Source organism: Xiphophorus hellerii, chromosome 12 (genome assembly GCF_003331165.1).
Source record: "Xiphophorus hellerii strain 12219 chromosome 12, Xiphophorus_hellerii-4.1, whole genome shotgun sequence".
NCBI lineage: Eukaryota > Metazoa > Chordata > Actinopteri > Cyprinodontiformes > Poeciliidae > Xiphophorus > Xiphophorus hellerii.
The window spans coordinates 29,337,235-29,364,108 of NC_045683.1; the positions used below are offsets into that span (position 1 = coordinate 29,337,235).

Consider the following 26,874-nt stretch of genomic DNA (forward strand, 5'->3'; position numbering starts at 1 on the left):
ACACACTGATACAGGCAAACAATAGAGACTCCCATCACGACTAAAGCCCTGGACTTGACTCTGCTGTAACTCCAGGGAATCATCTCACACAATCTCAGAGAACACATTGTCTTATTGCGCGAACAGCTCCAGAGGCAGAGATTTAAAAAGTTCCCATTCTTTTGGGAAGAACTCGGCTCTCTTTGCTTACACAACATCAGTTCTTCAAGACCCGCAAATAATAAAAAAAAAACAGCAATGGCAGTTTCTGTGATGTGGTTTAAACTGAAATGAAAATGTGCAACAAGCTGCATGTTGCACATGAGGTGATAACAGTGATCCTTGCTTTGCATAGTTAATTAAGTGGAAACATTTAGATTTTTTTTTTCTATTTCTTCCCTGATGCTCAAAAGAAAATGTGATTTCTTCTGCCGAGTACTTCACCGGCACACAGAGGTTTCAGTAGCAGCGTTTCGATTGCAAAGTGTGCAAAACATTGTCAATGTTCTGCTAATGTCGAAAAAACGCAATTTCACAATTGTGGTGTTTTCAATAAATAAGAAATGCAATTAGAATCACACGTGAATACGTTTATTAATGCGATAAATCATAAAAAACACGTCGTCCTCCTGACACTTTCTGTCGTCTTCTTCGTCTTTTCTGCCTCAAGAAACATCCGGATTGTTGACCAAATTACTCATGTGATGCAAAAAAAGTGTTTTCATTGCAGTTTTGCGGAATACACACATATCGACAGAGCAGACAAAACCACAGCATCCCAGCATAAATACCTATCATCAAAGAACTGTTCGGGTTTTTTTTCCCGAAATTGGTGTACAGTATTTACATTAAGCAGATTAATTTTTGTAGTTTCAATTTGTGCAATTAAATGGTCAAAGGAAACGCATGAAGTGACTGCCAACTATGCTCAGTGAACAGGGTCAGCTTAGCATTAAAAGAGAAATAGTACCAACAGTGTTATTTTGCTAGCTCTTTCTTTATTAGGTTTTTATGTTTCTTCAGCATTTTTTTTTTCTCTCAAAATGCGGCTAAATGACACCGCAATGAAACGGAGCAGGTTTCTGAGAAGACTAACGTGTAATGGCCCCACCAGGTCTGTCTGCATTGGTGCAGTAGCGCTATTATTGCAAATGATTTATTCCCAGAATTTCTCTCTTCCTTAAGGTTGTGAAGTGAAGTAGGAAAGAAAAACAGCAACCAGTGGACAACAAAACTGTGCTGAGCCAAAAGGAAAGAGTAACAACCAGCTTCTTAGAAATGTAGTGAAGTGGAAAGAAATAAGTTCTCCACAAAATAAATACTCAAGTTAAGAAAAGATGCTCAAAAAATGAACTCAAGTAAAGGTTCTTCATACTGGGTACAGTACTGTGGTTGTTAACACTGGTCTCTTGAAAGGAGATTCTGGGCTCATTTCTTCATGGAGTTCTCATGTGTGAGTTTTCTCCTGCTTTTCCAGCTTCCTCCTCCAGCATCCTGGTCATGAGTCCAGTGCGTTCTTGGCTCTTTTGGAAATCCTACCCTGACTGTGAAGCTCCATTTGGTCATCAAACAAACTCAAAAGTATTTGACTTTAAGACGTTTAGCCAGATGCAGCTTTGATTTGTCTCTGAGCGTGAGGAGGAGTCCAGAGTTTCCTCGGTACATATTGGGAAATCAACCGTAGCTTTGATTTAACCTTCCAAAGAACAAAGACAGTAATGACGCACTGAAGTTTGATGAGCTTGCAACACACATAGTAAAATGTGCCAAACGCACCACATGCGAAATGTTTCCTTGGAACATCAGCGGGTCTGCCAAACGCGGTCATATCGCCTGTTAGACGCACGCAGTCAACAGTCAGTGTGTGCTTTGTTAAATCAACAAGCCGCCACAGTGAGAGGAAGGATGGCCGCCGCTGGCCGGGGTGGGCGTCCGAGCCAGCATGCTGATTTTATTGCTTTGTCTGGGACGGGCGTCTGCACGGTGACTCTGCCGGTGCCATCCACGGGTCAGGGGTCACCGTTTACGCAGCTCACTGACGCAAGGTCAGCGCCAGTGTTAACGCGGGTCCACAGCGAGTTACGCATTAGAGCAATGGCAGCCGTCCACAAACCGATGACTCATCCGGTCAACAGCAAAGCTTTGTCCCCAACAAGTGACACTGGTTGTCCAGAGACAACTAGAAATGTGCCAAATTCCTGGAGTCCCTCCTTCGTTGTGAGATATTTTTTTTGTTTCATTTTAGGTCTGTTTCCTAAAAATTCCAGTCGCTCTACTCTGGATGATGCAGCGGAGCCCTTGGGACCCCGAAGCAGGAAGCGCAATGAGTCAGACAGGCCGGTGCTTCGAGGAAAACTCTTTAAAATGCCTGCAAAGTGTCGCTCGCCTGCACTTTTCTTTTCACACATCTGAGCCTCTTCCTGGAAATGTCTTACATCACTGTGACCTTCTGACTTTTGCTCCATCCTGCACTGCCAGCCCGCCAGCTGCTTGGCACACTCATGGTGCAAGAGGGGGCGGTGCTCAAAAACTGAAACATGAAAAACATTCCAGTTGATTTAACTTTTGTTTCTTTTGTTTGTTTTTTTTTCTCAACCAAAAAAGCGTCAAGGATCTGATTCTCTCACAATTTTAAATTCACTGGAATTGCTACACAAGCCTAAAGTTATCTTTGTTCCTACCAGAAACTCAAGTTTCAGTTTAGATGATGAGGAACAGTTTTTTTCTTGGGGCAAAAAATCCAACCAACCTCGTCCACGAGTTGATTTTGGGGTAAAATAATGGTGCAGCGACGGGACGTACGAAGAAAATGATGTGAAAAGCGACGTAAAAGTCTAGAAATCAGATTAAATCAGCTAGTATTTAGAAAGCATTCGTTCTGCTGTTGACATGTTGAAAGCGTTTCTCAGTGCTGAAGTGTTGCACACAGTGTTTACGATCAGTTGTGCCAAAGAGATCGTCATTAAAATCCTTTTCCAAGCATATGAATTTCTAAACGTCTAATTATTCCAGCGAGACATAATAATGGAAATAACCAAAATTCACTTTAAGACGCCCCTCATCAGACGTCCGACCAAGGAATCAATCAAGAGGTTTGATCCAAGAGCTTCAGAAAGATCTGGAAGAAGCAGGTACAATTTTCCTTCTGAAAGCAACCAGTGATGGCCTCTGTGCACGCTCACTGCGCAAGGTTCCACTGCCGAAGAAAAGCCATATAAAATGTCATCTCAAGGCACTTTACAAAAACAATCATTTCTAAACACATCACCCCAAAAACACGATGCCAAAAGCGAAACCTAGCCTGGGAAGAACGTCGTCCGGCGAAGCTTGATTGTCAGATTAAAAGCACATTTTACAAACAACAACCTGTAAGCGGGTATTAAACAAACTGCCATTAAGCCGACGCTTTTCAAATGTTTTTATTGTAATATTCTCAGATTAAACATCTTGTTTTTCATAAGCTGTAAGCATGCAACTATAACTAACAGAAATGAAGGCTTACAAATATTTGCTCTGTGTAGCTCGACTACAAAATGTGTTTCACCTAATGAACAGTTACTGAAACATATCAACATTTCAATAACCTTCTAATTTATTCAATAGGACTTTAATAGTCTGGTTTTAATTTCAAGTTTGAAAAGTGTAATAGTGATCAGAGATGGGATGTGAATGGGTTTAAAAACTCTACACTGCTCTGGATGTTTACTCTTTCTGTATGAATTGAGTTGCATTTTGATTCAGTGATTGTAGTTACAAGTAATTTAACAAATGTTCCTAATGAAGCAATCGGTTGCAATTTGATGACTTTTACATGACTAATACAGTATGTGTTAGTGGTTTTTAATATCTTTCATTGTTTGTTAGAATAAATCTATAATTTCAGTTGCACCACAAAAATGTTAAAATGACTCACAAAAAAAATTAACTTTGTGGGTTTATCTGAATCTGCTTTTTCCGTTTCAGCTACTTTTCAGAAAAAAAAATAAAAAAACTTAAATATGGAGTTTTGTTGGATTCCAAGTGGAGGGCCTGAGCTCAGGCGCCTTCAGAAAATCAACTTTTTCTTAGATTGTTTTTGAAGATGCGTTTTTATTTTGAACATCATTTCAAATCCAGTGACACGACGAATTAGAAACACTTTGCCCTGAGTCAAATAAATCCTGCTGCTGTAAGAAAAGAAATTCTGTCAGGCGGTGCTGGGCGTCTGAAGATTTGTTTAAAACAGCCTCTCTAAACAAGCGGTGCGAGTTAAAATTGGACCTCCAGTGACTCATTTATGGACAGAGTGACCAATTCTGGACCCAACGTCTCAGGAAGGATCCAGCAGCCTGTCTGAATTTATGATAAAAACAAGCTAAACATAGAATCAGGAGGAGCCTTTTGTTAATGTGACAGCAGCCAAATGTCACATCCCGAACCAGTCCGTCAGATCCAAACAAAACTGCTATCAAGAGCTGTTGACTTTTTAAAAGACTTTTTGTTCTGCTGTTCCACTTAATGCTGACTAATGTCGACCGTGTGGGCAGCCGGTGTTCAGTTCCTCTTCGCAGACGGTTGGGTGAACCGGTCTGTGCTGGAACTGAGTTAACGGCCCCTCCCTGCCTGTAATCACTAATCCACCACCACTCGTTTTGTCTGTATCTTGTCTCGTCAGCCCGAACGTGAAAAACAACTGGAACTGTGTTTCCTCGGGCATCACAACCGGCTTTCTGGCTGACGTGGAACTCTGCCGTCTTTAATCTCGAGTATTCCTCAGAAAAGAGGTGGAAATTAAGCTTCTTTCAAGAGTTCTTTGTGAAGCAGAGAAGATACTTTCTGTTTGACCTCACGCTCATGAGGTCAGCTGGCTTTTATTAGCATCGTTGTTCTAGTGCTTGGCCATATAGCACGGCTGTTAGTGGATGAATTGGCTAATAGGCATACCGGCTAAGTCGGATAATAAAGAACAGTGACAGATTCTGTAAGCAAAGAGCTCAGGCAATAAAGCGAGGCTGGTCTCTGTTTAACATCAGGATCAGCTGCAGTTGGGTAAACAGAAGTGAGGATTTCTGAAGCAGAACAAGCCTGGACTTCCGCTTGCAGGGTTTCCACGAATCCTCAAAAAGTCTTAAAATCATGGATATAAAAATAAGGCCTTAAGAAGTCTTCATTTCTTTAAAAAATAATAATAATAATAATAATAATAATAACTTGGCCTGCATTCTGCGACTCTAGCTGGTTGCAGCTACCGCTAACTAGCTAATAATATAGTGTTGGTAGCCAGTAAGCCAGCTAGCTTTTTTATCCCACTCCTGGGTAAGTAAGTGCAAATTCACCTTCACCATATTCTCACTTCTGTTTCCAACACGTCCTGTTTATTTATCTGCAAATTTCTATTTATTTTTTGTACATTTCGGATGTTACAGGCCTTAGATCCTGTTCACAATGGTCTTTAAAAGTTTTTAATTTGAGTTGGTGAAACCTCTACGTTTATCTGACATAGAATATTTAATACCTTTTAGCCTTTTATATCTGCAACAAAATTATTGAATTATTGTTGTTTGATTTAGTTTGTAACATTAATTGCAAGTTCACAAATCGTAAATTACGATAATTTTAGCTCTAGCTCCACTTAGCTGACGTTTTGATCTCTGGGATTTCATGTGACACCCAACACAAGGCCGTGAAGGGAAATGACTAGAGTATGTGGTTTTAAAGGTTTTCGAAGCTCAGACCCCACTCCTCTGACGCCCCTAAATGAAATCCATCACAACCAACTTCCAGAAGTCACATTATAAGCAAACAGTCCCCCTGAAAGTCATTTCAGAACAGCACAAATCCAGCTGTTCTGTGAACGAATCCAGAGGTCTCTGTGAAAATCAGAATCTAAAATAGACCAGAATAACAGTGGAGTCGTCATGCTGTGGGAATGTCTTTACTTTAACTGGAAGTTGCTGAAACCTGATGGAGTGACAGATGGACAAGCAAGTAAGCTGTAATTGCAGCAAAGCTTTCTGTGCATTTTCAGATTTTTAGTTGTAAAATCAGTTATTGTTTTTCTCCACTGGACTGTGATGTGCTACTCTGTGTGCATGACATAAACTCCTAATAAAATACATCAAAGTTCGGGGTGTATCCGAACAGAATTAGGACAATCGAAAGCGTTATGAAAACTTTTGCAGGGCTATTTTTGTAGGCTAATTCCGTTGCTAAGCTATACATCCTGCACCTTCTCCTCGCTCTCCGTTTGCGCTCTGGCCTCCAGGCTCGCTCTGTCTGCCGCGGCGTCTGCTCACATGAAAGCTTCTGCCGCGTCTCTGTCTGATGAAAGGCAGGAAGAGGGTGGGAGAGGACAGACTTGAATCCAACGCTGTAAACTGCTGCCAGCAGGGGAAAGATGGCCAAGACAGCAACCTGGAATATTTATCTTTCGTTTCCCAACAACTGGACAGCGCTAAAAGGATAAGGAAGCCGAGGGGGAAAAAACTCCTTGGCAAGAGAACATATAGATGGACACCAATATCTACTAAAACTTGGGAACTAACATGTAAAGTGGGAGTAAAGGAGAACCAACAGCCCTGCTCTTCACAAACAATGTGTAGACAAAGTAAAGATACTATTTTTAGGACTGTAATGCAGGTGGAAGTCCTTCAACTGGCTCAGAGAATAGACTTTAAAAAGCTTCAGTGAGTTTATAAATCACTCAACGGCTTTGAAGCACAATACATTAAAGAGCTGCTGTTGTCGTAACAACCTTCCAGACCTCTCAGATCTTCAAACCTGGGAAAGGCGGCATTCAGCTTTTAATGCTGCTCTAATCTGGAACAAACTTCCAGAAAACTGCAAAACTGCTGAAACACTGAGTTCCTTTCAATCAGGGCTTAAAACCCTCCTGTTTAGAGCCGCCTTTGATTCATCATAGATCAGCATATTTGATGTGTATTTGCTCTGCTTGTCATTTTAAAGATATTGGCAATACATAAACAGTGAGATCAGGAAATGCTGGATGTCATTTTACTGTCGTATTTACTTCAGATCTTTTCATTACATATTTACAATTACAAGCAAACACTTATGTTTGCTTGATAAGAAAGATACTTTCTTATCTTAACAGATAAGAAAGTATTTACGGTTTTATGACTGAATGCAAACTCAGCAGTGACGCCCCTGCTAACCTGTGGGTGAGAAATGAAAATAATTAGGTCATTAAGACTCTGGAAAACTGACCTACACCAGGAGGAGGTGATTAAACCATTTCATTCCAGTGTTTGTACCTGTGGCACATCTAAAAACTGCAGGACAGCGGCCCTTGAGGCCTGGAGTTTGACACCCCTGGTCTAAAGTAACAACAGTGTTGTTTTAAGATTTCAGAAAATGATTGATAAGATATGTGAATTTGAACTTTGACCGGAGACTCAACTGCATACGCTATTTTAGATAACTGCACTGTATTTATTTTGAAATGTTGTCCTTGTTGTACAGCATCTTGTTCTTTATTCTGTTGTCTTGGTGTGAACCTACACGCTTCGATTCCCACAGGAACCCTCTCCTCCCCCCGCTGCGGGACAATAAAGGTAATTTCTATTCTATTCTACTAAGAAGAACGAATGAAGACACCTCTAGCATTTATGTTTCAGATTTACATGTTAGAATTTGTTTTGCCATTAAGCTACTCAAGGAGTTTCACTGCATGTTAAAAACGTCTACCCCACTTTACAGTTCGCAACACACAAAACTTTCTCGTAGTTTTATAACTTTCCATCCCCCCCCCAAAAAACATTCCTTTTAAATAAAAAGTGATGGACAACGTCAGTCTGGTCATAAAACTGTTGATTTAAATAGTTACCGGTAATTTAATGACTGGAGAACTAGGTTCTATGTTTTTTCTATGCAAAGGAAAACCATCACCATTAAGCACTGCAGATGACTAGCACTTCGATGCGACTGTGAGCAGCTACCTTGGTGACTAACATGTTTATTGCATCAGCTCAGGAGCACTCCTTTCCAAACTCCCACCTGAAACCTCCACACCTCAGTTCACCTGATACAGGGCTGTCCTGTAACTCTGCACACATGCTGGAAGCGCCTGCAGTCAGATGCCGTCATGCACCGCAAACCCAGCAAAACCGGTTTGAGCCGGTGGCGGGACTATCAAGGCAAGCAGATTAGCAAGGCATCCACTTAGCTGATCTGTGCGTCTGCAGTTAAGCCACCCGACACACCGACTCGTTGGTAGGAAAACAGGAAAAAACAGAAAAAAGGTTTTGTTTGCTTTTGTGTCTGCCTTGGCTGTTGGCTGTGGAAGGGTAATTTCTGCTTTTGTGTGGGATGGTGAAGAACCAGATGGTGACAAACCAAAGCCTCCACACGTCTAAGCCCTGTAATTCCCCCTTAACATGCTCTTATCTGGAGAGCACTGATGATTACTGAAGAGACTCCGATGCAAATACGCTCCTCTCCTCTCCCCCGCCCTGGCCGGCCTGAGCCCAACTGGTTTGCGCCAGTCTGGTGAGGCGTACTGCATGAGGCGCTGTACGGGGGAAGCCTACTAAATATTAACCACTTCCTCATGAGTGACTCTGTCTCTTTGAATGTCTTCGCCTGCGTCAGAGTGAAGACATGAACTCACAGACGTTTTTTTTTTTGTTTTCCTTTCGTCTCTTTTCCCAAGGAATCAGTTCATGGATTTCATGACTCAGCACCGTATGAGTCTCAACATGTGGGCTATCCCCTTTGTTCTTAATGTTAAACCCATTAGGTCAGCTTCTGGTTACCATGGCAATTTGGACTGTTTGGTGCAGGGCATTTCCCTACTAGTGGTTTACACACAGGTCATGCAGGGATTTGTTTTCCTTTTGTTTTTCTGGAATTCAACCAAACATAAAGCGATTTTCTAGTTTTTCTATAGTTTCTCGCCAATTATTGACTTTTCAGCTTCGTGTTTCCAATGGTTTTAAATGCAATTCTACAAACATAATCTGATTGTAGAATCTAAAGCTGATGGTTGTGCAAAAGAGCTGCAGGGAAACCAGGAGAGAGGTGTTTAATGATGACAGACAAGACTTCAGGCTTCAGTACAAAGCATTGATTTATTTCTTTAGAAAAAGGACAGTCAAAGGACAGTCACATCAGTAAAAATCATTGTGCTGTCACAATGCGGTATCACATTTTTGTAGTGTTCATACGACAAGATGAAGTTCAGAGAAAAGGCATGTGTTCAAGACAGGCATTCATGTAGAGAGGCAGGTTCTTCGGCACCATAAAGTCTCCCACTGCAGCTGTGCTGCACCATCACCAACACGGTGACGTGCACCTGCAGGGATGCTGCTCCCCAGCCAACACATCCACGGGGGGGAATGTATGCATGCATGCATGAGTTCTAGTCTGAAGAAAGGCATGAATTCCCTTCAGATTCCCAGGTACGTCGAGCTGCCCCGCCTGCTCCAGGCAGGGCCTCGCTGCCGGCGGACCCTCCGTCCGTAACGCCGCAGCTGCCGCGGCGCTGTCCCGGCGGCGCCTTCTCGGGCGTTCGCCTACGGTGGAGACCCCCAGTCACATCGGGAATGTTTTCTCGCTTGGCTCAAATCCAGAGCCGAGAGATTGAGACACGGGCGGTGAAAGACGACTGCCGGGCGAGGGAGTCAGCGCAGCTTGAGCAGCTGCCGGACCATCCCGGCGATCCGGAGGAACTTGTCCTTCTTCCGCTGCTTCAGAGCCATCAGCGCCCGGGCCGTCTCCTCCGGGTCCTGCGTGTAGGAGAAGATGCTCCGCACCCTCTCCTCCGCCTTCATGTCTCCCGTTTTCTGGAAGAGTCTCATCAGCGAGTCCTGGTTCACGTTCTCGAAGATGTTGGCCACGGCCTTCTTGCGGTGCGCCGTGTCGAACTTGTTGCCGTGGGCAGAGGGGCTGACCCGGCGGGACTCGGAGGACATGTAGGAAGACATCGCGACTCTGGCTTTGCTCCTGGCGCTTCGCGGCTCCGGACGTGGCGCTCCAACTCGGACGACGCTGAGCTGCTCGGTGCGCTGCTGTTGGAGCCGGAGCGGCTGTAGCTGGTTCAGAGCAGGAGCGTCTGAGTGCGGAGGAGCTCAAGCGCTCTGGGATTTATAGGCGGACGGTGGGGCGAGCTCCGGCAGGACGCGCTTCCAGCGGTGACATCAGCGGCCGGGGAGCGGGGCGGGCGCCGCCTACGGCTCGCATGGATGTCAGAGAAACAGCTGCATGATGAAACCCGAGTGGTAAAAACTAAAGCATGACTCCGACCACTACTTAAAAAAAATATACACACAAAATAATAATAGTAAAAAAACAAAAACAAAACAAACAAACAAAAAAATAAAAAATAAAGATATAACCCGTCTGCATAGGCGAGTTATATTTCAATGCAAATCATCTTTAGTATTTAAGCACTAAATATGAGCGTGTTTGTTTAAAATATTTCTTACAACACTAATGCACAAAAAAACAAAGCAGAGGATGTGTATGCATTTAATCTCACTGTACGCACTAGTGCTGACTCTTATTTTCGATGCATATATATATGCATGAAACAGCATTGCCAAGATACAGAATGTAAAAAAATTAATGAAATAAAAAAGAAAACTATAGTTTTCTTTTTTATTTCATTAATTTATTTAATTATTTAATTTATTTAATTATAATAAAACAGAATTGGAAATAAAATGTAAAATTTTATCATATAAAATTATTACTGTTAAATGTGCAGTAATGTTTTTTTTTGTTTTTGTCATTTGTTAAAGCCGTCACAATATCCTGACAACATATCATCAGACAGATCATCTGTGTTTAAATCTTACTCCTCTGCCTCCTTCCTGTCCTACAGCCATCTTCAGAGATAGAGCGCTGTAGATCAGAAACAACCAATCAGAGGCAAGAGGAGAGTCTTAGCGCCGTCAATCATGGTTGTGTAGGCGCCGCTTATGCTTTCCTTGTTGCGCTCAGCTACGCTGCAGTTGCCATGAATGCTAAGGCTAGTTAGCATGGCCACCGATGACGGCGGATAAACAGTTTACTGTAATGGTGAATTGTTTCTCTGTCATTAGCACAGCAGCAGTGGACACATGAGTGTGTGCGACATTGTAAAAAGGAGTGTGAATGTATATTCCCTTTACAACAATAAAATACAGCGCAGAAGAAGTTACCTAACTAAATGCTAGCATGAGATGCTCTGTGAAACAAGTTGGTGTCAGCATCATGCTGTGGGGAAAAGGTACAGGGAGGTCAGAGCTGATGGGAGGGTAGATGGAGGTGAACACAGTGCATTAAAACCTCAGAGGATGCAAAAAATGTCCAACTGGGGTCAAAGTTCAGCCTCCAAGCAGGAAAACGGCCTTAAACCTACAGTCAGAGAACTGTACTCATGTGTTAGAACGGCCTAGTTGAAGTCTAGACATACAGTTACATTCAGTAAATGTAGGTTTTCTAACCTAAAGGTGGGTTTACTTCGTGGGAGTTCATTTCCTCCCTGTGTTGCCTGCAGACACAAATCCCCATAAATCACGCTGTTTGAAAACAACCTCTGCTTTCAGGACTTCATTTGAAACCCATTTTTAGTAGGCTATTTGCTTTCTCTCTTCCCAATTTGGCCTCAGGAGATTTTTATCTTTCCCTTCCAGTCAGCAGAGGGCTAAAAATATTCGGCTTAGATTTTGGACTTTACAAGGAGGGCTTCTTGAACTTTGTTTACAACTGGAGGTGACCCATGGCCCGTGCAGCGGGGCTGAGTCGCACTGATAAGGCCGCGAGGCGTTCCCCCACTTCAGACTGCGCTCACAAAACAACGGCTGGCTTCATGTTGGCTGGGCTGCAGTTGTTTTGCCCTTCATGTAAAAGCGTGTCCACTTCAGAAGCCAGCTCCTTATAAGGAGAAACTTCAGAGGAAGTGTCTTTTTTTTCTTTCGGTATGTGTTGGGGAATTTTGTTTGCTGATACGAACAATAAACTCGATCCTATTAGAACAATAGCCAGACAGCTTTGTCTGAATAACATCACCTGCCATTTTTTCCAAGATGGCATGACAAGGGGTTTCATCGGGATGCGAAAATATGCGGCTAACTTCCGCTTCACAAAGGGGGGGGGGAAATATAGCTGAACTGGCACATTCATGACCCGACTCCGTCTCTAGAGGGTTACAGAAATAAAAGCCTCACAATAAGGTTTCATCAGGAGGATGGGAACCGAAGCCTTGAGCTTCTGACCCTGTTCTTGTGGTCAACACCACCACTGAAGCATTCCAACAAATAACACATTACATTCAGCTGAGCTCATGCTGACCCGTCAGCTGTTCTTCCTGCAGAGAGGTTTCGCTGCCTCCTTCTGTCCTCTGGCTCAGAGAGGATAAACATTGTTGTCCCTTAAACAGAGTCCAGGTCACTGATAAAACCCCACATGTTGAAAGTATCAGAAGCTCGACGCCTCTCGGTGAAGTAACAGGGTCAGTGGCTGGAGTTATCTCTCCGGAGATAGCGGCAGAGTTTTCCTGCTCCTTATCTGTGTTTATGTGTGTGTGTGTGTGTGTGTGTGTACTGTACATGGAGGACTGTACTTGTCTTTTGAAGCAGCTAGAGAATAATTTGCTAGCTTGTTATCTTTGTTGTTAGAAATCCTAGAGGTTTGAAACGTTCCAATCTGCAGCGTGTGTTCTGACCGTCAGAGACGCTGCACTGGGTTACATAACAGCGTAATGTTTTACAGATGCTATCTATATTAGCATCTTTTCATGCCTATATGTTTACATTTTGGTGGAAGCTGTCACTATTTTGTGACAGCTTGATATGAGACAGATGATCTGTGTAGAAAAAGAAAAGAAAAACAATCCAGCTCCTCTGCCTTCTCCCAATGCTGACTAGAAATAACCAATCAGAGCCAGGAGGCGGGTCTTATCACTGTCAACCATAATCATGTGTGGCGGCCTCCATTCTCCCCTCCACTGCTAGCTCTCTGCTACGATACCGCTAGCGGAGCCTGTAGTGATTGCTCAGGCTAGTTAGCATGGCCACCGATGACAGCAGATAAATGGTTCTTCTGTAAGGGTAAGACTGGAGCAGTTAAATATTAGCATATTTAGCAGCAAGTACATGAGGTTCATTGACAGCGCTAAGGCCTACCTCTTGGCTCTGATTGGTTGTTTTTGGTTGGGAGTGGTGGATGTTTTCAGACAACATTACCGCATGGAGAATGTGGAGGAGATACATTTTTTCCCACAGATTATCTATCTTATTTCATATAAACGCGACGTTTTGACTTAAATATTGCTAAGGAAAATGATTATTTAATGCTAAAAATATACTTAATCTTACGACACGTGTAAAGGTATAGCCAACACTTTTATTTGGAACGGTTTTCTGTGGAGCATGTGGGAACTGGGAATGGCAGACAGGCAGGCAGGGCCCTTTTTTCCTCCCCCTTTTGACAGACACAGCAATAAAATTTACAGCCCGAAAGGGGTCAGAGACTTCTTGGCGCCTCTCGGCCCGGGTCGGATGGAGATGGGCACGAAGTGATCCGCCTTTGCTTAGATAAAAAACAGACACCTTTGCTATAAATCAGGAAGTCACAACTTTCTTTGGGGGCCTGAGGGAGTTCTAATTGGTCGAAGAGCAGAACGCCTTCTTTGCATATATTAAATAGGGAAACGCCTCTTTGGTTAAAATTTCAGGGCAGCACCGGAGAGGGGCTGAGAGAGTTTTTTTCATCTTTTCTCCACGAGGGCGCCTTTGTCTGTCTTATGTGTTTTGTGTTCGTCTGTCTTCCCTTGTGTGTTTTTATTTTCATGAGAAAATGCATATCTCTGTTCCTCTGCAGCTTTGTTGTTCATTGCTTTGTATGAGATTAAACTCTGTATTTCTGTGACGTCATCGTGCCTTGCCGTCTCCTTGCCAGCGTGATGTCATCCGCTCGCGACCCGGCTAACAGGAGGAGAGGAGAGCCATAGACATAATATAAGGGTAGACGCCGCATTGGCCGCTCCGGCGCAGGAAATACGGCGGCCATCTTAGAGCGGTATACCCTCGTACTTTGCTGAACCAAAACAACAGAAGATGCCTCAGTTCTGCTCGGCTTATTCGTGTTTAAATCTACGAACTGTTGATGTCAGGGACCGGGGGATAACTTTTCACAAGTAAGAATGACATATTATTGTTAGTATGTTGTGAATGTAATATTACTGTACTGTATTTATGCCCACCAGCGAAATGACAGCAAATGTTAGCTATCGGTCTTCAGCCGGAGATTTGATGACAGGAATATGTTTCAAACAGGCCTACTCACAATTTCAGTAGCTTTGTTTAATTATCATTATCAACAAATTTTAATCAAATTTGGAGTTTTATGTTCTTCAAAATATGAAGATCAAAAATAGTGAGTGTAACGTTTTTCTGAATGCTCAGCTTAAGCAGGCAACAAGGCTCCTTAGTTTCAACCGTTGCAAATAACATGGACCTCATTCGGACAATGTTTTTGTGTACACACTCCCAGATATCACGTTTTTGTTTTAAAGGTTTCCAAAAGATAAAGAGAGGAGGAAGAGGTGGGAAATAGCTTTGAGGAGGGATTGATTCACTGCAAGTGATTCATCTGTACTATGCAGTGAGCATTTCAAAACGGAGGATTTTGACAAAACAGGTCAGATTGTCAGACTGAGAGCTGATGTGATACCATCAATTTTCAGCTTCCCAGTTCACCTTCAAAGAGTAGGTGCATTATTAAAAGTTCATTAGCATTCATAAATGTGCATAATGTTAGCCTTAAGGGATATATGTGTGTTTATGTACAGGTAGTATATACTGTGAAGTCCATATTCATAAGGTTTTTACATTTAAGGTTGAAAACTACAGAACTACAATAACCTCCACAAAAGCCCAAAGTAGTGAGTATGTGGCCTCTCAAGATGACCCAGAAACTTGTAGTTCAGACCTGCAACCTCAGTCTAATGATGTGAGTATTTTTTCTATTGTAAATATCATATCATAATGGTCAAGATCATATTAAAATCTAAATTATTTTCTAACCCTCATGTTGAATGTTCTCACAAATAAAACAAATAAAACCAACATAGTTGAAGATGTCCATCTCTCTGTCTTTAGGATCATTGCTATGCTTTGCCAGCTTCTCTTACCGCTGTCACTGCAAAACATAAGAGAGCGTTGGCAAGAGTGGAATATCTGGAGCGGGACAAGAAAAACACCATGGCCAGAGAGAAGAGGGCAAAGACCACAGCAAAGTCACTTTTTATATATATATATATATATATATATATATATATATATATATATATATATATATATATATATATATATATATATATATATATGTGTGTATGTATAAGGCTATTAGATTGTGTAAAAATGTAATGAATATGTAAATACTGTCACAACAGATAAGTATGCATGTGTGTATGTGTGTATATATGAGATTATCGGAATATATACATAATGTGTGTGAATAAATTGCATCTTTGGTTGTATCTTGCAAAACATGTCATACTTTAAAACATTGTATTCCACCAAAATTATTTAAATATGCTAAACTATACGTTCCTATACATGCAATTTTAATAGCTGTATGCCTAAAATTTAATTATGTGACAATGTGATTACTATTCAGCGTGTTATGATCTATTAAATGCGCTGATCCTTTATTGTGCCTGCCAAATATATAAGGCTGAGTGGAGTGGTATACCGCTCCAAGATGGCCGCCCTAAATCTCGTCAGCTCCAATAGGCGAGAGCGGCCCATGAGGCGTCTATCCATATATTATGTCTATGAGGAGAGCCATGCTTTTTCCAAAATTAAGCTAACCTAATAACTTTCCTCTTTAACAATATGTAAAACACAATTTTTATAAAAGTTACATACTGGACCTTTAAGCCGGGGATCATTGTGGTTAATGCACTTACAAGTAGCTTTCTCTTTCTCTCTCTCTCTCTCTGCCCCCTTCAGTGTTTTTCTTTTGTGTCGTTCTCTGGCAGTGCTACAGTGCCACCAACTGGCCTGGCAGACCTACTACATCATATTCTATGGCCTGCAACTTGTCTTGTGGGATGCATGTATTTTTCTTAATCAAAAATTCGCCATAGTATCTAACGTAAGTAATTTTTTTTTAGTTATTTTAAAGTTTAATGTTGCCTTATTGAATCCTAAAGCTAAGTTTCCTCTGCATATAAAATAAGTCGAACCAAGCATCTCCACCTATCCAAATTCTTAACCCAACATGTAATTCAAAATGTAACATTTCAACATGTGTATGGTGCAATTCCAATTTAATTAACATATAACCAGAAAATAATATGTTAGGAAAGCTCTCACAACACACACCCCCTCAGTCAGTGTGTGATGCTCTGTAAATCCGCTGTGATAACGACAAACCTACTGATTTAGGGTGTTGGTTTTCTCTTAAACAGACGAGCAGGGATTTTCCAGAGCGTCACTTCCTGTTTGCTTCTCTTCGCAGGTAATCTCTTCTAACAGACCCAAATGCTTCAGAAAGCTTCAGCATCCAAAACCCTTATGGAGACAGGGATGGAGTACTGTAAAAAAAACAAAAAACAAAAAAGCATTCCTGGAAACAAGCAGCTGTTTCAGTGATGGCAAATTGAGCTAAGCGACCTACATGGATTCTGGGTGGCAGAGTAGTGATGTTGAATAATGAGTCACTGCAAGCTTTGTGGAAACAGTGGCAGAAAACATGTCTTTATTCAGGCCAGTGTTTACATTTCACTCAAGGAGTTTACTGGAAGCTGAATACATGGCTTATGTAAGAACAGCACAGAAAAGGATGGACATCCGGAGCAGGTGGGAGTCTCAGAAGACTGGCTGTGTGTCGGTGTGTATGTGTGGGGGTGTGTGTGTGTGTGTGTGTGGGGGGGGGTGTGTGTGTGTGTGTGTGTTATAAGGACAAGCCCACTGTATGTCTCCAGAGGTAAATAGTAAGTTCTAGAAGATTTCAGAAAACGTGAAACAAATAGAGAGGAGGACAGAGTGTGAGGGCCGTGCTAAGACAATAAAAAATAAAATTAATATAATAAACTCATAATATTATGATAATAAACTCACAGTTTTACTACTTTGCTCTCTCAATATTATGACTGTTCTGGTAATATTATGACTATTCCCATATTATTTTGACTTTATTCTTGTAACTTTTATTTCTTAGTAGGGTTCAACTTGTGTTTAACTAAAACCATACGGAAAGCTTAACCCTTCCTTCCATTTCAAAGTCTACTGCACAAACCAATAGATGGAACCAACAAGATAATAAATCTTTACACTGCTGTCCCAGAAAATACTTTATTATATTCAAAATATGAAACATAAATATGCTTGTTTAAATGAACTGCGTCATATTTGCAGAAACTGTAGAAATACTGTATGTCTCCTGTTTATTCTGTGGTCAGCTTTGTCTCAACATTTCCTGCAATGAGAATACGGACCACAGCAGACAATGTGATGAAACAGTTTAATGCAGAGCCCAGTTCAGATTTCCTTCCCTCCCTCCATGGGCCGCCTGCTGCTCCCAGCTCAGATTAAATGACTGAACACCGAGTCTCGGCGGACGCCCAGCCGCTGCAGAGCGCCGTCTCTTAACCGGATCAATCCAGCCAGCTCTCCTTCACGGTTGACTGCACCGCGTGGGCCTATAGGGCCGAACCGAGCATTAATCTGTCGATACGATGCTCCCCTACCAGGACACTGAACTGTGCCCGTCCTTGTCCCCCAACCGGATCGGTTGCATCACTCTGCAGGGCGGCTGTTGAAAGACAGAGCACTTCCATGACTTTTTATATTGTCACAGAATAATCTTTGTCCCACTCGTTCTTTTTCTAAATGTTTTTACTTGATTCCATTAACGCTTGCAGTTCACACAAACACCACAAGTCTTAGGTTGATAAGTTTACTTCTGATTTCATTGTGCATGGCCAGATTTGGGATGAGTTTCATCTTTAATAAATACAGAACATTGACTTTCTTGAGCTTTATGTAATGTTAATGTTATTTCGTCATCAAAAACATACCTGGAGTGTTACTTTGATTCTTTCCTGCATATTTGAGGAACTCCTGAATCAACCATTCTGGGGTTTGCTACATGCTTTCTCCTACAAATCCTCGCCTGTTTACCCAAAGGTCCTCCTTGGAGCTGCAGTCTCCAGCTGAGCTTCTGCCTGACAGAAAACCCCTCCCACACTCAACTCCTGCAGACTAGCGGCGGCAGCAGCTAGCAAACACCTTGTGGAACCTAATGAGTCTGAAGATGATGATGTTTACTCCTTCCTACCTTTTTTTTTTTTTTTTACAATTTATTTAGGAACTTTTCCAACACAGAATGTTGTCATTTGTCTTTCTGTTTGTTCATTTTGCTACACATCTTTGTAGCTACAGAATGCTGGACTCGTTTTAAAGCAGTCTTTTCTAAGGTAACTGCTCATATCTCTCCCTTTCTTTTCAGAGTTCCAAAACAATTTGAGCTCCAAGATCACAACAAGCAAAAATACAGACCATCCATTTTTACAGATCGGTTCAAAACTTGCTGGTGGACAAGCAAGTTTGAACGGTAAAGGTGGGCAAACTTTCAAAACTTCTCTTTGGAGGTTTTGCTCTAACCATTTCAATGCTTCCTTGTTGACATAATTACGCTGTTTTGCTTTGAGAGTTTTTCTCCATCATTTTAAAACCTGATGACGAGCAACAGTTCATAATTACGAAGGTGAAGAATTGCTGTTGAATGTTTTCACGATAGCTGTTCGGCTGTTTGATAAAATTATTATTTTTGACGATTCAAAGGCTTAGTCTCACTGACGAGACTAAAGCTACGAAATCCTCACACACTGAAATAATTTCTGTTTACGGAGAAGACTTGGCAGAGCGCGGGGTCGATGCTAAATTGCTCTTCACATCTGCATGAGGATAAAATTCTGTTGGCAGCTCAGCTGTCTCCATGGCGATACAGTAGAGGATAACAACAGCGTGCGTGGGAGGAGTGACAGAGGACTCTGGCTGTGTCAACATACCATTGCTCCACCAAACAAGCAGGTGACTCAGGGCCTTACAGCAACTCCAGAGTTGGGATAAATCAGAGGCAGTAACTGCCTGAGAGGAAACTAGGTGAGTCTCATGGTCCTCGCCTACAGTAAACCTGGAAATAGTAGGTGGATATTTACACATTTTACATTTTGACTCCGTTCCAACGCACAGACGGATGTTGTAACAAATAGAGTAAAACTGTCAGGTCATTGCCCTGTAGCAAGAGAACTGAACTTCCTGCTAAAACACCCGACTGTCTTATTTAGCTAAGAGTCACCAGAGGGAGCTTCCTGGGTTCAAGTATCCACCGCTTTCTATGCCGGCCTCTTCTTCAGCGCTCGGAGCGGATAGCTGCGCTGACTCTGTGATATAAGTGAAGCAAACTGACCCCATGAACCTGGTCTGGTGCCAGGTAAAGGAAAGTGCTGGAACAGGTTGACAGTGGGACCCATTGTTCATTGTGGTGGGAGGCCAAGGTCACAACAGACTGCGGAAGGACAGACGCTTGGCCAAAGATCTGCCACGAGACTAATATGAGGAAACACGCCCTTTGATATGAAGTGGCAGGATTGTGATTTAGTAATTCTCCCGAAAAAAAAAAATTAGGTAAGGATATCTTGCGAATGAGGACTGTGTTTAATAAATACGTGAGATACCACTTTAACTTCCACATAATTGTCCTAATACTCTGTTGAATTAGGTCAGTAGCTTTAAAGAGTGGGTGACAAGCTGCATTATATAAAATGCTCGAAATTCTGTGGAAGAGGTGTACGGAGCCCCGTGCCGTAAGAAACGGCGAGTGACTGAGGGTCATTGTGCATAACGGAAACCCTGTGAATTCTAGACACTAACAGGTACCATAGAATTGCACAAAAATCCGTGAGGGATGGCGGAGTCCCAGAGCGAAATTCCATGAAAGAGGTGTACGGAGCCTCGTGCCGGAAGCCCATTAAAATGCTGTTTACATTGTTTTAAACTGTGATTGTGAGCGTGAGTGGGAATAAAAATAGCAACAGGTATTTTGTTCCATATAACACAATAGGAGTGTAACAGGTAAACCTTTTATGGATGCAAACTCGACTAAAAACCCACCTGTTTAGGATTGTATTTGAAACGTAATCAATTACAAATTTATTGATGGAACCTGAATTAATGTTGTGTTTTGATTGTTGATTCTATGTTGCATTGTGTTTCTGTGTTTGATATGATGTAAAGCACTTTGAAATGCCTTGCTGCTGAAATGTGCTATACAAATAAAATTTGATTGATTGATTATATAACTTTTATATTAAAAAAAATTATTTACATATTTGTTAAAACTGTCACCATGTCATGACAATATGAGACAGATAATCAGTGAAAAGATCAAGCTCCACCTCCTTTCTGAGCTACTACTGCCGTCTGAAGAAATGCATCGCTGCTAGTCTAAAACAACCAATCAGAGCCAGGGGGCGGGTCTTAGCACTGTCAATCACAGTCGTGTACGTACTGCTCCGCTAGTAGTGGAGAAACATCTTAAAGTTACAGGAAAACCGCTTATCCACCATTATCAATGGTCATGCTAACTAGCCTTAGCATTCTCGTTCACAAGGGTGATTGACTGCGCTAAGACCCGCCTCCTGGCTCTTATTGGTTCTTTCTAGTTAGCACTAGATTTTTTTAAGATTATTTGTTTCTTACCAATGCTGTCACACCCACAAAAAATATATACAATATATATTTATAAAAGTTACATACTATTACATATTATTTGACTGACATTAAAGTGAGTTGTTATACCATGTTTTGTTAATCATGACTGATTTGTAAAAGGAAAAACAGGGTAAAATGTCCAAGGTGGTGAACATGTTCAATAGGCAGTAAGCTTTTCTTTTTCTTTTTTTTAAGCCAGCATTTTATATTTTTATAAGATTTGAGTACTGTTGCTATTATTTTCTAGACTATAAAAACAAGTGGAAGAGGGTCAACTGTTTTTAGTGGATGTTTTCTATGACAACAGCCAAGAGACAAAGAGAAAGCAAGCAATATGCTCCGAAATCAGACTGACAGGAAATCAATCCGCTGGTTTTATCGGAAACGCTATGAGCTCAGAGAGGTTTAAAAGTGCTTAGCGAGTAAAGGCTGCATGTGGAACCGAGAGCCACGGCTAGTTTCAACTTCAGACTGGTCTGAACCGGTCTGTGGGAAGATTAGTCAGCCTTGTAGTGAACTTCTGTCTCTACTGAATCTGTATCTGAGGCAGATAACAGAAACAAGGGCATTGCTTGAGAGAAAACAAATACAAGATCTTTTATTGGTGTTAACTCTGAAAATCATAAAATAAATTCAAGAAACAGAAAAAAAGAGAAACATGAAGAAAACTTAGAGGCAACAGTGAAGAAACTAGGTCGAGATTAGTGCGGTTCTATGCGACATGTAGACTGACTTACTCAGGAATTAATGGAGTTATCTGGGATTCAACCAAATCGCTGTTTAGTGTGTTTTGCTGCAGAAAAACAGCTGGGAGGGATCATCCCTCAGGCTTCTTGTTTTTTTTACGATGCGGCACGTGGCATCAATAAAAACCCATCCATGTGTGGAGCCGACGCCGCCTCACCTTCAGCGCTGCAGGTGAGGCGGCGTCAGCCCGACAGCTCTGCAGAATACTGGAGGAGGAAAACCACACATACCATGCGGATGATAACAATGGTTATTGTAGCGATTTGAGAAAATGCTGGAGCAGTTTTCATAAGCACATAAATTCTCAGATGTTTTAGATGTGAGAGAGACATAATGGTTTACAGAGGAATATTTCAGAACAAGGTGAAAGAAAACAGGGTGAACCTGCATGCAGCGTTCAGTCCTGGAGAAGCAGTGGCTGTTCACCAGAGCTGGGTTTTCAGTTTAAAGGAGTGTTGTTTTGAATATGCTTTGTTTATTTCAGACTGTTTTGCAGTGGTTTGAAAATGGCTCTGGGACAATTCATCCTCATTTGTTGCAGTGTTGTCCATTTTTATTCATATTTGACAGCCATTAAAAAAAAATTAAATATTTGATTTCATTGTATATTGTTATCCAAATATTTTATCTTGGAATCAACTTCCACTAATTTTAGTTCTGATCTCTGTTTGGGTTAGCTAACTCAAGAAATGTGACATATTGGTCATAATCATTAAGTCATCATGTGCTGGTATCACAATAAACATCTCTGAACAATATGTGCATCCAGTAGTCTACAGGTAGATGTTACAAAACTTATTGGGTTCACCATTTAGGTTCCAAGGGTCAGTAATGAAACATGGGTGATAGGAATCATCTCAAGGAAAAAGTATTTGTTACGAAGAGACCTGAACCTTTAAAAGTATAGTTTGCAAAAGTGTGATATGAGGAGCAACTATTCAAAACATTCATGCCTTTTACACAATACTTTGTTTTAATAATGTCTGTGCTATTTGTGCCATGCTAAAGTCTATCAACTAGCCTTTACTTAGGTTTTCCAATGGGAGCCAAAGGTATGCTTCTTAATTCATATAAAGTTTTAGAAAGTTCCACATTTTCCACCAAAAGGTTGTGTTTGACAGGGCATGGTTGAGAAGTAATAGTGATTTGCTGATGTATCTTGGAGATGGGACGTTTTGGTTCCCAGAAATGCTAACCCATCTCAGATACCTAGCAAGTCACAAAGACAGGTTACAACTTTGTTGTGCTGCTTTAAGTCTGCTGCTGCCCTACTGCTGGATGTTCTCATTCAGTAAATATTTATTATCAGTGTGATAAATAATAATAAATAACGACTTAGCATCACATTCTCACACATCCAATTCAGTATTTGATTATGTATCACCAGGCTGCCGAATAAATTTTGGATGTGGCAAAAATGTTATAGCGTGAGTGTGTTCCACTGTTAGCAAATCCCATGCTAATGTGGCACCAATAACTCGATAAGATTACTTTATCTCATGCTACATTGTCCAGGTACTGTGTTTGCATTGGTTCAGTCACAGACTTGCTGAAATGCTTAAAGTGACTCCAACTGATAGCAGCCCGATCTACTTTCTGATTACCTCATTTAATATATTTCAACCACTTGAAGGTACATCCATCCATATATATACTGTATATATATACGTGTGTGTGTGTGTTTGCGGGCGTGCGTGTGTGGGGGTGTGTGCGTGTGTGGGCGTGTGTGAGCATGTGCTTACCAAAAATTGACTCTTTCCAAGTGAATAAATGATCTCTTATCTCAAATTACTTTGTCATTTACTAATGCAAATTTTCTTGAGGTCCTTGAGAATGACAACAATAAATAACAAAAAACATCATTTCTAACACTAGCGCTGCTCTTTTTCTAACAGGCATGTGTGTGTGAACAACCAGATTATCCGTCAGATCAGCATTTTGTTTGAAACTTGTTCGTGCCTCTCGGATGAGAAATGGATCTTGGCCTGGAGGGAAATGGGAAAATGTTGTGATTGTTACGTTCAGCCTGGCAGCGGGGAAGAGAATGGCGTGTTCCTGGCAGGATCCCGACCCATCAGAACACACACTGTTATCACAGTCTGGTCCACAGAGTGTGTTTCCACGAAGGCCTTCAATGCTGCTGAACCCTCAGACTGCATCACTGAATGCACCATGATGACAAGTAAAAGATGGGATGTTAAGAAGTGTAAAATCATGTCTGCTCTGCAAACAACATGATTTTACACTTTTTTCCCCTGCATTCAGGAAACACAGGCTTCCAGAATGCAGAACATCAATTTGTATCATTTACATGAGACTCTCAGCGGTAGGCTAGAGCCCCCTGCTGGTAGATCTGACACATTCCAGTTCAGATGTAGAAATATGCCTCAATGCAGAGGCTGCCCTCTGCTGTTCAAGAAAGAAAGTGCAAACCACTAACTAAAGATGTTTATTTAATTTCAAACTGGTGACTTGTAAGCATTTCATTTTCTGAGCAACTTCTTGTGTCACATTTTGTTTCGTTAGCTTATTAATCTTACTTTCTATTTTGATGGTTCTGGAAGCGTCTCTGCTGCATAAATGCTGTCAGCTGTTGTACAGCGAACAGTGGCAATTCTGTTTGGGCGTGTCCGATTTACTTTTCTTGTTACCGAATCTGATCTTTCATGAGTGAAAGCTATAGCCTTAAAGCGGCTTTACCAGTTCTCTGCAAAAACTCGCCCTCACCACGGGGGGACGGAGAGAACAACGAGACAAAGTACTAATAGTTTAACGCTAGCTGTTATCACCGGAAATATTCTGATTGAAGTTCATTGTTCTGGGTTTATTACATAAGGGTGGAATAAAATCTCTGTTTTTATCAAACTCATTAAACAATGGAAGGGAGTAAAGGTGAATAAAGTAATAAAATAAGATATTATCAAGAATATTTTAAGACCATTCTGATGATTTGGAAACAATGATAAAAACAAGAGTCAGCAAGGGCAACCTGGTGCCTGTTACCAGTAAACTACGTAATGCATTATGCATTTCAGTCATAAGAATTTGACCAGAAGACAACATTGATTCAACAACATCTTTTCTTTTTTTTAACAAAACAGCTGAAATTCAAGTCCAGACAGAGGGTGTAACTCTAAGGGGTATATGTTAAGTAATAATAGATGACAAAATCAGTTGGAAACCTCATATTAAGCATTTACAGAATAAACTATGTAGAAGCACATCAGTCCTGGCTAAAGCCAGACATATTCTGAATAATAAATCACTTCATATTCTATACAACTCTGATTTTGCCACATTTAAGATATTGTTCAAAGGGATGGGGAATCCATTACAAAAGCTCTTTACAACCACGGAGTATCCTACAGAAACGAGCCGTTAGAGTCATCCATAATGTCGGTTTTCATGAGCACACAAACCCGCTATTCTTCAAATATAGAAGTCTTAAATTTGAAGATCTGGTGGAATTTAAAATGGCTCAAATTATATTTAAGGTATCTAATAAACCATTACCTGAGCTCATACAAAACATGTTTTTTTGAAAGAGAAGGGGGATATAACTTAAGGGGTTACTCAAACTTAAGGATTCGTAGTTTACGCACAAGAGCTGTTGTCCAAAAACTGGGCTACAAATTGACACTATTGTCTTTTCTCTCTCTCTCTCTTTGAAAACCCGACTTTATCATTTTTCTTGGCAGCATATTAACTGCTACAGTCGTTCTTGTCTTGTGCTGACTGCTGCTGAACACAGTCACCCCCGCAGCTTTGAAACACGTAAGCTATAAATTCTATTCCATTTCCTCAAAATGTGTCCTTTTTCAAACACTTCTCCAAAATGTGAAATAATTCTGTTTTTGATTAAATTTGCTTGTTTTCTGTTGTATTTTAACAAACAGTGAAGGAGAGATTAAGGTGGAATGAAGTGATAAACGATGAGAATCCAGCCAGGGACAGAACACTGCAGATTGACCATCCGTAGGTTTAACACTAATCCCAGTTTATTTAAACCCAACTCCAATCTGTCAACATCTCAAACAGCACAGAAAAGTGCGTCATTATTTCCCCAAACTAACATCATTCCTGTTTTTAACACAATTTAGGCTTTCTGACCCAGACTGAACTGGGTTGCATTCTGATATCTTTGCCAAATCTCAGGAGTAGAGGCAGGTGTGCAGAAAACTGAAGTTTAATAAATTATTCTAACTTTCTTTACAAAAAAAACCCAAGTAAAAATTATTGAGTCCATATATGAGTGGCAAAAACTGGCATTCTAAGAAGTGATGGTGAAAGAGTTGGTGAGTAAATGAAGGGAACAGCATGGCAGCTGTGGGGGTGAGGCGTCGCGTCACAAGACAACAAACCACACAGGGAGAGAAAGAAGAACACAAAGGAACTAAATGGACAGAAAACTAAAGAGCAACGCCAAAATAAAACAGCTAAACCAAAACACAGAGATCAGAGCCTGAGAAAGAGCCAGCAGTCTCTACCGAACCGAGATCCCAGTATGACCAAAACGATAACCACAATAAATCAGAGTACAAAGCATCGTGATATGAATTCAAGTGTTTTTGACTTTTCTATGCAGTTCGCTGAGGTACGTTGTTATTAATTAGCAGCTGATTTAATGGGATTTTGTGAATAAAAGTCTTTACTGGTTCAGGAAAATGGTCCAAAAAACAAAAAAAAAAAAATTATGTTACGCAGAAAACAGTCAGAGGTCCCACATTCACATTCAGAGGAAATTACGCAAATTAAAATTTAAAATGAATCTGAGCTTATAGGTTGGAGCTGAATATATAATGATATATTGAAATGTTAAGAATTTGTGATTTTTTTTTCTCACAATTTTATGTGGTCCCATTATGATGAATAGCTGATGGAGAGGGGATTCGAACCAGCAACCCACCAGTTCCAGGATGGACTCCTACGCCTCCTGAGACACTTTGGTTTTTCTAAAACCCTTTTCTCCGTCAACCCAACTGGTCTTCTTGATGCTGATGGCGAGGGACCGGCAGCAAGCCAAACACTGAGAAACGACGGCGGTTCCCAGAGTTTACCAACACACACTGCGATGTTGCGTAGCCTTTTTACGGAGGTCAATTTTGCTTGGAATCAGCAGCTTCTATGGAAATAGAATAAAACCAAAGTGTTCTTTCAACTAATTTCAGTCTTTTTTTCCCCCCATGCAGCTAACATCACACCAGCAGCTCACACCATTGATTCAGCAGGTTTACAGTCGACATAATCTTCATATTAACAGATTGATTAATCCAACATTATGTCCATAAATACTACAGTTATGTTCAATAAATTAGAATACATCCTGAGGCTAGTTTGTCAGATTAAAAGTAGGAGCTTTTGAAAATAACATTTAGCCGGTATGAAACATATTTGTTTTTAAAAACAAATATGTTTCATACCGGACGCACACAATATTCTA

At 41.1% G+C, this 26,874-nt stretch overlaps 1 protein-coding gene and 2 long non-coding RNA genes across 6 annotated transcripts; 2 read left to right on the forward strand and 1 right to left on the reverse strand.

Annotated features, from left to right (window-relative positions):
* Window positions 1-9,028: 9,028 nt before the first annotated feature.
* On the reverse strand, window positions 9,029-10,064 carry tcima (transcriptional and immune response regulator a). The gene has a single exon (XM_032578911.1). It carries the CDS (start codon window positions 9,900-9,902, stop codon window positions 9,600-9,602), a length of 303 nt encoding a protein of 100 aa, XP_032434802.1. The 5' UTR covers window positions 9,903-10,064; the 3' UTR covers window positions 9,029-9,599.
* A 559-nt stretch (window positions 10,065-10,623) lies between these two features.
* LOC116729988 (uncharacterized) lies at window positions 10,624-26,592 on the forward strand. 3 transcript variants are annotated; one of them, XR_004341233.1, is made up of 5 exons: window positions 10,624-13,010; window positions 15,918-16,062; window positions 18,421-18,531; window positions 23,330-25,208; window positions 26,308-26,592. It is a non-coding gene; the product is annotated as an uncharacterized LOC116729988 (long non-coding RNA). The 3 variants fall into 3 exon arrangements; XR_004341231.1 differs by lacking the exons at window positions 23,330-25,208; window positions 26,308-26,592 and having other exon boundaries at window positions 18,421-19,632; XR_004341232.1 differs by lacking the exons at window positions 23,330-25,208; window positions 26,308-26,592 and having other exon boundaries at window positions 10,625-13,010; window positions 15,947-16,062; window positions 18,421-19,632.
* Window positions 13,774-15,105, forward strand: LOC116729987 (uncharacterized). Of its 2 annotated transcripts, XR_004341230.1 has the most exons (4): window positions 13,774-14,098; window positions 14,477-14,669; window positions 14,800-14,913; window positions 15,063-15,105. It is a non-coding gene; the product is annotated as an uncharacterized LOC116729987 (long non-coding RNA). The 2 variants fall into 2 exon arrangements; XR_004341229.1 differs by having other exon boundaries at window positions 13,882-14,669.
* Window positions 26,593-26,874: the final 282 nt, after the last annotated feature.